An 11,418-nucleotide genomic window follows, 5' to 3' on the forward strand; every position below is an offset into this window, starting at 1 on the left:
ATGCGGTGGCCATGTTGGTATCGCCATCTTGGAGCTATGCCAACTTGGCGTCTCTGGGATGCGGTGGCCATCTTGGTATTGCCACACTGGAGCTATGCCAAGATGGCGTCTCTGGGATGCGGTGGCCATCTTGGTATTGCCACACTGGAGCTATGCCAAGATGGCGTCTCTGGGATGCGGCAGCCATCTTGGTATTGCCATCTTGGGGTTCCGCCAAGTTAGTTTCTCTGGGATGCATTGGCCATTACGGGGCTCCTGCCAACTTGGCGTCTCTTCGGTGGGGATGTGGGCGGTCATTTTGGTGTCACCATATTGGAGCTAAGCCAGGTTGGCGTCTCTGGGATGCGGCGGCCATGTTGGTGTTGCCCTGTTGGGCTCATGCCCTCTCAAGAGCTTCGGGTTCAAGAGGTGGTGAGCATCTTGGTGCCGTCAGGCGGAAATCTCCAGAACGTGGCAGCCATTTTAGTGGCATCACATTGAAGTCACACCAATTTTCTAGCTCCAAAGAAGGATCACAGTGGATATTTTGCCATGCTGAAGTGCGACTGTCTCTGGGGTGGGGCAGCTGTTTATACAGGGATTCCCTCCCCCGGTGCTGAGATGCAGCCACCTCTGGGGTGGATCACACCAGTGCTCTTTCCATGCCTCTCTCACCCCCTTCCCTCTCCTCTGCGGCTGCTGTGCCTCCCTGATAAGCCAGCCACCAAACCCCCAAGTCACTCCGGAGACAGCTACGTCCGGCTCTCTTTCGGTCCCTTCCTCCTTGGTCTGGGAGATAGAGCCCCCAGGTGGTGCCCCACAGAAGGACCTTGGCGTTCGGGGCATCATGACCCCCACCTGGATCTTACTCATTCTCCAGCTGCGATCCACCAGAGAGGAAGGTAAAAACCTGCTTTTTATTGTCCACCCCAGAGGCGGCTGCATGGTAGTGCCGGGTGAGGGGTCCCTGTGTAAACAGCTGCCCCACCCCAGAGTTGGCTGCGTCTCAGTGACAGGAAATGTAACCCCGTGAATCCCCCTCTCCCGCAGATGCCTACGTCCAGAAGGGGCAGGACCGGGAGCTCCCTTGCAGCCTGGATGACTCTCTCTCGGGCGCGGAAGAGTGGACCTGGTCCTATAACGCCCATGGCGCTGGGACTCTGGGGGTGCTGTTATTCCGGGGCGTGGCGAGTCAGGCCATGAAGAAGGAGGAGGGCACCTGGGAGCGGCTCTCCGTGCTCCCCAACCTCTCCCTATACCTGCGGGGGGCCGAGGACGGGGACACGGGGACCTACTGGTGTTCGGTGCAAAGAGCCACCCGCAACACCTACCACTTGAATGTTGTCACAGGTGGGTCGCGGCCGGCGCCCTCTAGAGGGGACAGGCCCCATGCCCCATTCCCCGCCCCCCTGAGCCAGCCAGTCCCCGCCCTGGGGCCGGGTAGGGGCTGGCGCCCCCTAGAGGGGACAGGGCCCGTGCCCCATGGCTCACCTGTCCCCTGCAGGGACCCACACGGTGCTGACGACCGGCCACGCCAACATGACCTGCCACCAGTTCTCCTGCGCGATCAGGGACTGGCAGGCGCTGCCGGTGGTGACATGGTGGGTCAACGGGCAGCGGGTGCAGGACACCGACGGGCAGGACCGGCACCGCGTCGTCTCGGGCTCGCGGGCGTCGCTGCTCCAGGCCTGCTGGAAGAGGAGCGACAAGGGGGCCAGGAGGAAGGAAAGCCGGGTCAGGTGTGAGCTGAAGGGCACGTGGGTCAACTTCAACCTCACCGGTACGGACGGGGCCAGGAGTTCTCTGGGCAAGGGGTGTGGGGGGGGTCTAGTGGTTAGAGCAAGGAGCCAGGACTCCTGGGTTCTCTCCCCAGCTCTGGGAGGTGAGTGAGGGCTGGTGGTTAGAGCAGGGGTGGGGCTGAGAGCCAGGACTCCTGGGTTCTCTCCCCAGCTCCGGGAGGGGAGTGGGGTCTCATGGTTAGAGCAGGAGGTGCTGGGAGCCAGGACAACTGGGTTCTGTTCCTCATTCACCCTTTGTGTTTTCCCTGGGCGATGGGAGCAGTGAAGGAGCCCCCCGCCCCCAACGTGGGGGGACCCGCCTGTAGCTCCGCCTTGATCCCCCTGGCCGTGTGCGCAGCGCTGGAGTTCCTCCTCCTCCTCGCCTTGGGGGTGGCGCTGTGGAGGCGGGAGCAGCCGGACCGGAGGTAAGTTCTGGTGGGGGGACGGGGGTGGGGTCTGGTGGGTTAGAGCAGGGGGGAGGGGAGCCAGGACTCCTGGGTTCTCTCCCGGGCTCTGGGAGGGTAGTGGGGTCCAGTGGTTAGAGCGGGGGGGAGGCGGGCTGGGAGCCAGGACTCCTGGGTCCCATCGCTGAAGCTCAGAAGGGACGCCCCCTGCTCACTCGTACCCCAATTCCCTCTCTGCAGGTCACACCTAGGCGACCTTCCCACGCACACCCAGCCAGGTAGGTGCCCCGCTGCAGATCTGGGGGGCCCGCTGGGGTTAGGGGCAGCAGCCAGCCTTCACCCCTACCCTATTGTGGGGTGGGGGGCAGGGCTATGCCCGACGCCTTCACTCAGGGACCTTGGGGGGGAAGGGATTTCTTCCCCCCTCGGGAGCTCCCATCGGTTCTCATGTGGTTTCTCTCCTGTCTCTTATTCCAGATCCTCCGGGTCCCAAATCTCAAGCGCAGCTGTATGAGAACGTGGGGCTGGGATGTGCAGGTGGGGAGATGGCGCCCCCTAGAGGGGAGAGGCCCTGTGCTCCATTCCCTGCCCCCTGAGCCAGACAGTCCCCGCCCTGGGGCCGGGTGGGAGCCGGCACCCCCTCGAGAGGACAGGCCCCGTGTCCCATTCCCCACCCCCTGAGCCAGCCAGTCCCTGCCTGGGGGCTGGATGGAAGCCAGCACCCTCTAGAGTGGACAGGCCCCGTGCCCCTTTCCCTGCCCCCCTGAGCCAGCCAGTCCCTGCCTGGGGGCTGCATGGAAGCCAGCGCCCCCTAAAGGGGACAGGCCCCATGCCCCACTCCCCACCCCCAGAGCCAGCCGGTCCCCGCCCTGGGGCCGAATGGGAGCCTGCGCCCCCCTTAGAGGGGACAGGCCCCGTGCCCCATTCCCCGCCCCCCTGAGCCGACCAGTCCCCGCCCTGGGGCCGGATGGGAGCTGGGTGACTGTGGTGACTGTGGGCTCCTGTCATCCCAGCAGGGGGTGCTGATCCTGCCCAGCTGTGATGGCTCCGTCGGCCCTGTGGAGCGACCGCCGCCCCTCGAGCCCTGTGTTGGGGTCCGGGCGGGGCTGAGCTGCGTGTCAATAGCCAGTGCCCCCGGCAGGGCAGGGTCGGAGGCTCCCCGAGGCCACTAGGGGAAGAGCTGGAAGAGGAACCCAGGCATCCAGCTCCCCGCCTTCTCCGCCCATGGGGCCTGCGGTGACAGATTGGGGCTTGGGGAGGGGAGGGGGTGTTTGGAGCTGGGAATAAAAGAGAACAGAGCAGAGTTTGTGATGGGAGTGTGGGACTGAGAGTGGTGACACTGAGAGAGAGAACACACAACTGCACACACAGAACCAGACACAATCGCAAATGCACACACACAACTACACGCATGCACACTCCCTACCAAAACCACATGCACACCACCCCCAACCACAACCACACGCACAGACTCAGACACAGTCACACACACACACACAACCATGCACACACACACAGAAAACCAGACACAGTAACACAATCAATCACACACACACACAACCATGAGCACACACACACACACAGAAATGCAGATATACACAATAAAACAACCCCCCACTCACCTATAACTACTCAGCGAAACCAACACAGAAACCCAGCTATACACAACACAATTACACGCACACTTACACAGCTATACCCAATCACACACACACAAAACCCCACCAGCACCTGTGACAGATGCAGCAACACAACACAACCGCACCATGCCCTGCCCCGCACGCACATCCTGTGTACATGCACACACACACACACACACAACTGTACTGCGCCCTGCCCCACACGCTCCCCAAGGAGGCAGAGGGTCGGGAGGGAGGGAGGAACAAAGTCACAACCACCGGGCGATCAGAGCCGAGACAGGATTTATTCTGGACACGTTTCAGGAGAACAAATACACACCACACACAACACAAACTCACCGTGTCCTCGTCCACAATTTCACAGGCACACACCGCACAAATTCACCAGTATGCATGCACACAGCATCTCCACGCCCGTCTCCACAATCTCACCCCCACAACCCAGCCCCACCTGCAGCCGAGCTCCCAGGCCTGTCTGCTCACGCCCGGCTCCGGGCGCTAACTCCTGTGTGGCACGGGGAATTTCTGCTCCCCCCACTCACGTGCCCAGTGTGGACAACACAACAGCACAGCTCTGAGTCACTGCCCGAGCCACAGGCCTTGTGTGTCCCAGCTTGGACCCACGGGGGATTTCAAAGAGCTGAGGATGGGGACGTGGGGACCCCAAAGCTGGGCTAGCAGGGGCTGTGGGTCAGGAATGAGGGGCATGGGTAGGGATGGGGTGGGGGCAGGGCTCGGCTAGCAGGGGGTTGTGGGTCGGGAGTGAGGGGCACCGACAGAGCTGGCGGAGGCAGCTGGGGCTAGCAGGGGGCTGTGGGTCAGGAGTGAGGGGCACCGGCAGGGCTGGGCTAGTGGGGGCTGCAGGTCAGGAGTGAGGGGCATGGGTAGGGATGGGGTGGGAGCAGGGTTTGGCTAGCAGGGGGCTGCAGGTCGGGAGTGAGGGGCACCGGCAGAGCTGGGCTAGCGAGGGCTGCGGGTCGGGAGCGAGGGGCATGGGTAGGGATGGGGTGGGGGCAGGGCTTGGCTAGTAGGGGGCTGCGGGTCGGGAGTGAGGGGCACCAACAGAGCTGGCGGGGGCAGCTTGGGCTAGCAGGGGGCTGCGGGTTGGGAGTGAGAGGCATGGGTAGGGATGGGGTGGGGGCAGGGCTTGGCTAGCAGGGGGCTGCGGGTCGGGAGTGAGGGGCACCGACAGAGCTGGCGGGGCAGCTTGGGGTAGCAGGGGGCTGCGGGTTGGAAGTGAGGGGCACCGGCAGGGCTGGGGGGGGCAGGGCTCGGTTAGCAGGGGGCTGCAGGTCTGGAGCGAGCGGCATGGGTAGGAATGGGGTGGGGACAGGGCTCGGCTAGCAGGGGGTTGTGGGTCAGGAGTGAGGGGCACCGACAGAGCTGGCGGGGGCATCTTGGGATAGCAGGGGGCTGCGGGTCGGGAGTGAGGGGTACCAGCGGGGCTGGGGGGGAGCCCAGGGCCAGGCTAGCAGGGGCTGTGGGTTGGGAGTGAAGGAGGAACAAAGTCACAACCGCTGGGTGATCGGAGCTGAAACAGGATTTATTCTGGACGCGTTTCAGGAAAACATGAGCAGAGAAAGCCGAGGCGCTGATCCTGCCCGCGCCCGCAGGGGGCAGCACCACACTGCTGTGCCATTGTGTGGGGTCAACACTCCCGGTTGTTGAGTGTTGGCCCCCTCTAGCCCCTCTAGCCCCTCTAGCCCCTGCCCAACCTCCGTGGGCATCGGGACGAAGAGCAGAGCCCCACCCCGTCCTGCTCCCCCCAAACTCCTTCCGGGTGTTCTTTACCCGGACGCCAGCCCTGCAGCCAGGCAAAGACGTGGGGTCAGGTGTGGGCAAGGCTGGGGAGCAGAAATGCTGCCCCCAGGTGTGGGCCGGGCCAGCGCGGAAGGCAGTGAACATCAGATATCTGTCGTGCCAGTGAGCACTGGAGGTGCGGCCAATTGCAACAATTGGGGCCAGATGTTTGGGGAAGCGGGGGGAGGCAGAGGGAGGAATATAGGGGCCTGGACAGCTGGAGCCAGGGCGTCTGGCCCCAGATGCAGGCCCCACAAATCCCACTGCTACCACCGATGGGGCATTGTCAGCTGCAGCGAGGGGGCTCAAAGCAGGGGACGGTGCCGCAGCTCCCCATTCTTAAAAGTGCATTTGCCCGCGGGCCGTGGCTCCCTCATTGACAGTCCCGTGTCATCGGGAGCCGGCAGGGACAGGTGGGAAATTCAGCTGCTTGCCTGGTATTTTTTGTTGTTGTTGTTGGGGTGGGTTACACAAAAATGGCAGTGCACCAGCTGGGGCCGGTTTCGGGGCTGGAGGCTGCAGCAATGGGTAGCTTATCAGACCAAGAGTGAGACTTGACAAAAAGAAATAGATGAACGAGTGAAAAAGTTCCAGGGGCCACCACGAAAGAAAGGGGGCTAAATTTTCCTTCTCCGCACAGACCCCGAGGGTCTGTCCCCCTCGTCCCCAGGTTATAATGATTTAAGACAATCAAGAAAAGGCCAAAGATCGGGTCTCACCTCTGGCTAACAAGTGCCCCTTTAAGAAGAAAAGGGGCGGGGCTATTTAAAGGCAATGTCAGACTGGATTTTTTTGCCCCCCAACAGAAATTATTTCCTCTTCCCTCCCGGCTTCCAGAGCAGGGATTAGAGGACCCGGGTGAGCCAGGCACCCAGCATGGCCAGCCCTACGGCCAGGGAGAGCTGGGCCCCGGCACCCGCGGCCGAGTTGCAGAATTCGCCCTCGCAGCACTCGTAGGAGGTGCTGTAGGTGATGCCCGCCCAGGACGAGGTGTCGTTGGTGTTGCATTTCACCTTGTCAACGCAGTTCTTCTTCATGATCAGCTTGCGGCCGGCTGCGGGGAGAGAGCGAGAAAGAGGGAATGAAAAAGAGACAAATGGAGAGGGAGAGAAAATGAGGGCACGAGATAGAGAGAAATGGGGTGGGCGGGGTGTTACCTGCACGGCCCCGGATAACAGCGCAGAGCTGCCCGTCCTGGCAGGTGACAGTGGTGGTGTGGCAGGGGATGTCAAACATGGTGAAGTCGCATTTCAGGCACTGCAGGGCCGCTCCTGGGAACAGAGAGAGAAAGGGTGAGACCAAGTCTATCTCCTTTTGGCAGAGCTGGCTGCACTGGTGGCCAGGATGGGAGTGGATTCTGTAGCATCAGTGCCAGAAATGGGATTGGATCCCATAGCATTGGCGGCAGAGGTGGGCTCAGTGTCTGTAGCATTGGTGGAGGAAGTGGGATCAGATTTACTAGCATCGGTGGGATAGATAATGACAGTTTTATATTTAGCCCTGCCCCTTTAAAAACAGCTTGATTCTGGAATTCACATGCATCCTGATCTTGATATCCCAATGATTTTCACCCAACATGCAGGAGTTACACAAAAACACTGAGATGCACAATAACACAGTTGTATAGACACAGACAACACCCAAGCACAATGATGCACACCACACAAACAAAGGGATAGCCTTACAAAGAGATGTGTGTGCACACACACACACACACCCCATTGGAAGCGACACAGATATACACAACAGACATCCGAAACATGACACAAACACACAAAATACACAGCTGTAAACCAACCATAAAGGCACCCTTAGAAATACACCAAGAAGGACACACCCACCCAACACAAACATGGGCACACAAAACCCCACAAGGAAAAACAAAACACAAAGGCACACAACTACAAACGAGGCACAAACACAGGCATGCCAAACACGACAACACGTCCACAAAGCCATGGAGACACACCACAAAGAACCAGTGCAGAACACATGACTCAAAGCCAGGCGCACACACAAGGACACAAAACACACCCATGAAAAGCTGGGTGTATTTTGGCAAGCGAGATTTCAAACCATGGGAAAAACAGCCCAGCCTGGAAAATTGGACTCAAGTCCAAACCAAATCCAGATTCCTTCCCCGTGTGTCAGGCATGTGTGTGTGTCTCTGGTGTGTGCTGCTGCACAGAAATTCCCTTGCCCACTGGGCTCTGGGTCCCCCCAACTCTGGCCAGCGCCCTGCCTGAGCCTGGACCGAGGGCAAGAAATCTCCCAGATGCCCACTTGGATGGGAAATGGCAGGGATGGGCGACCCAGGCTGGGGCTGGCGCTGGTCCGAGGAGTCGAGCTTGGTGTGTCCCCTGGACTGGTGAGGAAGCAGGAAAACAATCCCGCCCTGACCTATTTCCAAACTGTAGGTTGAAGAAAGGGAGTTGTCTGCTGGAAAAGAACCCAGGAGTCCTGGCTTCCAGCCCCCTCCTCTCCCCGGTTGAACCACTACACCTCCCCCCACCGCCAGAGCCAGGGGGAGAACCCAGGAGTCCTGGCTCCCAGCCTGCCCCCCTCCATCCTACTAAACTCCCTCTTCTCTCAGGGCCAGCTCCCCAAGAAGAAACTGGGGTGCAAGATCCGGGCGGGTGGGACGATTTTTAAAGGCAGGTTAAGTCGGGGTCACAGGTGAGTCTGTTGGGCGGGGCACAACCTGGGGGGAAATTAGGGGGTAATCGAAAATAGGGGGTGCAGTTTCCCACAGAAAATGTGTGTGTGTGGGGGGGGGTTCTGGCTACATCCTGGGACCTCAAGAAAAGCCACGAGTTTGGGGGACCATCTGTCGACGAGGGGGGCTGGGAAGTAGGCAGACTTGGGGGCTAGCAGAAAGGTTGTGGGGCTGGGCTATTGCCAGCTCCAGATTGGTGTCAGAGGTGGGGTGAATCTTTGCCAATTCGCAGCCAGAGAGAGGAAGTGTAATCCCTAAAACCCATGAACCCCTCTGAACCCCATGGCTGGTGGGGCACTTAGGGGTTGAACCCCAGGCCTAAAGGGGGGGAAGGGCCCCCCACTTCTGAACAGCACTGTTCAGAGCCACTCTCCCCCACCCCCCAGTTTGGTTTGTTGAGTGGCACATTTCCCCTCCAGGGCTCCGAAGGGAACCGGGCACAGACTTAGGGAACGGGGAGATTTTCCGAGGGGAGGAGAGGGAGTTGGGGGGGATTTGTGTGGGGCAGGTCTGGGGCTTACCGATTCCGACAAAGCTCAGCGCGGCCAGGCACAGAACAAGGAGTTTGCCCATGGTCGTCGTGGGGGTGGAAGATCAGACAGTCCTCGGGCTGGGCAGTCGGAGGAGAGTCACTCCGGTTGTGAGCTGTGCCGTTATATATACACATTGGCACAGACACACACACGGAGTGGGTGAGACTGGGGCATGGCGCCAGGGACAGCTGGAAAGGGGGGCAGGACACATGATCGCAGAGGGGTATAAATATAGGCAGACGGTTAGTGACTCAGAGAGAGTCGGGAATGCCGGGAGACGAGGTGTAAACACACACCAACACAACACAGCTACACACACACACACCAGTTACAGACAGACACACACACGCCCCAGCTACATGCCAACTACACACACCCAGCTACACCCCAGCTACACACACACACGCCCCAGCTACACCCCAGCTACACACACAAAACCACCCTAGCTACACACAGACACACACAGACATCAGCTACACACACCAGCTATATGCACAAAACCACCCTAGCTACACACAGACACACACACACATCAGCTACACACACCAGCTACAAACTCACTCACACACCCCAGCCACACACACACACACACCCAGCTAGACATCCCCCCAGGTACACACACACACACGCCCCACCTACACCCCAGCTACACACACAAAACCACTCTAGCTACACACAGACACACACAGACATCAGCTACACACAGCAGCTACAACCCAGCTACATGCACAAAACCACCCTAGCTACTCAGACACACACAGATACACACACACACACATCAGCTACACACACCAGCTACAAACTCACTGACACACCCCAGCCACACACACACACACACACCCAGCTAGACACCCCCCCAGGTACACACACACACACATGCGCCTTAGCTACACCCCAGCTACACACACCCCCACACACACCTAGCTAGACACCCCCCCAGGTACACACACACACGCCTTAGCTACACCCCAGCCACACACACACAGAGTAACAGGTACAAAGACACAAACAGGGTTAAATAGGTAAACAAATAGACAAACACACCCACACTGACAACAGACACAACACCAGAGACTCAGGAGGGAAGGTCTAGTGGTTAGAGCGGTGGTGGGGGTGGGAGCCAGGACGCCTGGGTTCTCTTCCCGGCTCTGGGAGGGGCATGGGGACCAGTGGCTGAAGCATGGGGGTGGGGGCGGGGGGCGGGGGGGCGAGGCGAAGCCATGATGTCACATGTGGGAGGACCCGTGAGGTCACAGCCACGATGACATCATCGAGGGGAACTGTGTGAGAGGTCACATGGTGTCAGCGCCATAGGCAACGCCAAGGAGGTCATAGGTCATGGGAGGTCCGCCTCTAGGGGGTGATTAGCCACATGGGGTCACAGCCATGGCAACCCCAGGGGGTCAGAGGTCACCCAGCCAAAGAGTTCAAAGGCCAAGTGGGGTGAGAGGTTATGGAACCCCATGCGGGTCATAAGGCACCTGGATGGCGGGCCGTCTCCATGGCGACAGCGGGGACATCATCACCATGACAATGTGGCGGGGGGGGGCCCCGGAGATGCCTCCCCCCAGTCGCTGAGGCTGGGGGTCTGATGGCGCTGGGGAGTGGGGAGCCTGGCTCAGGGAGAGGAGCTGGGCTGGGGCGGGTGTGGGGGGGCTGGATCTGAGGTCAGGGCTCAGGGGGGATCCAGGCTCGGGGCCGGGGGCTCAAGGCTGCCGGTGAAGCCAGGGTCCCAGTGAGGCAGATCAGGGCTGGGAACTTGGGGGCCCCCCCATTGCACAGGGGGCTGCGGGTCAGGAGTGAGGGGCACCGGCAGAGCTGGGGGGATACCGGGGGCTGCGTGTCGGGAGTGAGGGGCACCGGCAGAGCTGGGGGGGGAGCAGGGGCTGTGGGTCAGGAGTAAGGGGCACTGGCAGAGCTGGGGGGAGAGCGGGGGGCTGCGGGTCGGGAGTGAGGGGCACCGGCAGAGCTGGGGGGAGAGCGGGGGGCTGCAGCTTGGGAGTGAGGGGCACCAGCAGAGCTGTGGGAAGAGCGGGGGGCTGCGGGTCGGGAGTGAGGGGCACCGGCAGAGCTGGGGGGATACCGGGGGCTGCGGGTCGGGAGTGAGGGGCACCGGCAGAGCTGGGGGGAGAGCGGGGGGCTGCAGGTTGGGAGTGAGGGGCACCAGCAGAGCTGGGGGGATACCGGGGGGCTGCGGGTCGGGAGTGAGGGGCACCGGCAGAGCTGGGGGGAAAGCGGGGGGCTGCGGGTTGGGAGTGAGGGGCACCGGCAGAGCTGGGGGGAGAGCGGGGGGCTGCAGCTTGGGAGTGAGGGGCACCAGCAGAGCTGGGGGGATACCGGGGGCTGCGGGTCGGGAGTGAGGGGCACCGGCAGAGCTGGGGGGGATACAGGGGGCTGCGGGTCAGGAGTGAGGGGCACTGGCAGAGCTGGGGGGGGATACAGGGGGCTGCGGGTCGGGAGTGAGGGGCACCGGCAGAGCTGGGGGGGGATACAGGGGGCTGCGGGTCAGGAGTGAGGGGCACTGGCAGAGCTGGGGGGGATACAGGGGGCTGTGGGTCGGGAGTGAGG

General features: G+C 61.2%; 2 protein-coding genes and 1 long non-coding RNA gene across 4 annotated transcripts; 2 read left to right on the top strand and 1 right to left on the bottom strand.

The window, feature by feature from the left end:
- The first annotated feature begins 724 nt into the window (after positions 1-724).
- On the top strand, positions 725-3,494 carry LOC119843048. Of its 2 annotated transcripts, none has more exons than XM_038371947.2 (7): positions 725-881; positions 1,030-1,329; positions 1,484-1,759; positions 2,041-2,182; positions 2,402-2,439; positions 2,639-2,698; positions 3,175-3,494. In XM_038371947.2, exons 1-7 carry the CDS (start codon positions 827-829, stop codon positions 3,201-3,203), a joined length of 900 nt encoding a protein of 299 aa, XP_038227875.1. In that variant the 5' UTR covers positions 725-826; the 3' UTR covers positions 3,204-3,494. The 2 variants fall into 2 exon arrangements, with proteins under 2 accessions (XP_038227875.1, XP_038227876.1); XM_038371948.2 differs by having other exon boundaries at positions 3,178-3,494.
- A 769-nt stretch (positions 3,495-4,263) lies between these two features.
- Positions 4,264-6,173, top strand: LOC122456676. Its single transcript, XR_006275668.1, has 3 exons — positions 4,264-4,274; positions 5,546-5,633; positions 5,672-6,173. It is a non-coding gene; the product is annotated as an uncharacterized LOC122456676 (long non-coding RNA).
- Positions 6,174-6,397: 224 nt separating this feature from the next.
- On the bottom strand, positions 6,398-9,046 carry LOC119842915 (sperm acrosome membrane-associated protein 4-like). Its single transcript, XM_038371704.2, has 3 exons — positions 8,839-9,046; positions 6,759-6,872; positions 6,398-6,655 (listed from the first exon to the last, which is right to left on the bottom strand). The coding sequence occupies exons 1-3, from the start codon at positions 8,888-8,890 to the stop codon at positions 6,447-6,449; spliced, it is 375 nt and encodes a 124-aa protein (XP_038227632.1). The 5' UTR covers positions 8,891-9,046; the 3' UTR covers positions 6,398-6,446.
- Positions 9,047-11,418: the final 2,372 nt, after the last annotated feature.

Source organism: Dermochelys coriacea, chromosome 14 (genome assembly GCF_009764565.3).
Source record: "Dermochelys coriacea isolate rDerCor1 chromosome 14, rDerCor1.pri.v4, whole genome shotgun sequence".
Classification (NCBI taxonomy): domain Eukaryota; kingdom Metazoa; phylum Chordata; order Testudines; family Dermochelyidae; genus Dermochelys; species Dermochelys coriacea.

Coding starts and splice junctions, on each gene's coding strand:
- LOC119843048 (XM_038371947.2), top strand. CDS start 827: ATGACCCCCACCTGGATCTTACTCATTCTCCAGCTGCGATCCACCAGA. Junction 2,440..2,638: donor TCCCACGCACACCCAGCCAG/GTAGGTGCCCCG, acceptor CTCTTATTCCAG/ATCCTCCGGGTCCCAAATCT. Junction 2,699..3,174: donor CGTGGGGCTGGGATGTGCAG/GTGGGGAGATGG, acceptor CTGTCATCCCAG/CAGGGGGTGCTGATCCTGCC.
- LOC119842915 (XM_038371704.2), bottom strand. CDS start 8,890: ATGGGCAAACTCCTTGTTCTGTGCCTGGCCGCGCTGAGCTTTGTCGGA. Junction 6,873..8,838: donor GCTGAGCTTTGTCGGAATCG/GTAAGCCCCAGA, acceptor CTCTGTTCCCAG/GAGCGGCCCTGCAGTGCCTG. Junction 6,656..6,758: donor TGTTATCCGGGGCCGTGCAG/GTAACACCCCGC, acceptor CTCTCCCCGCAG/CCGGCCGCAAGCTGATCATG.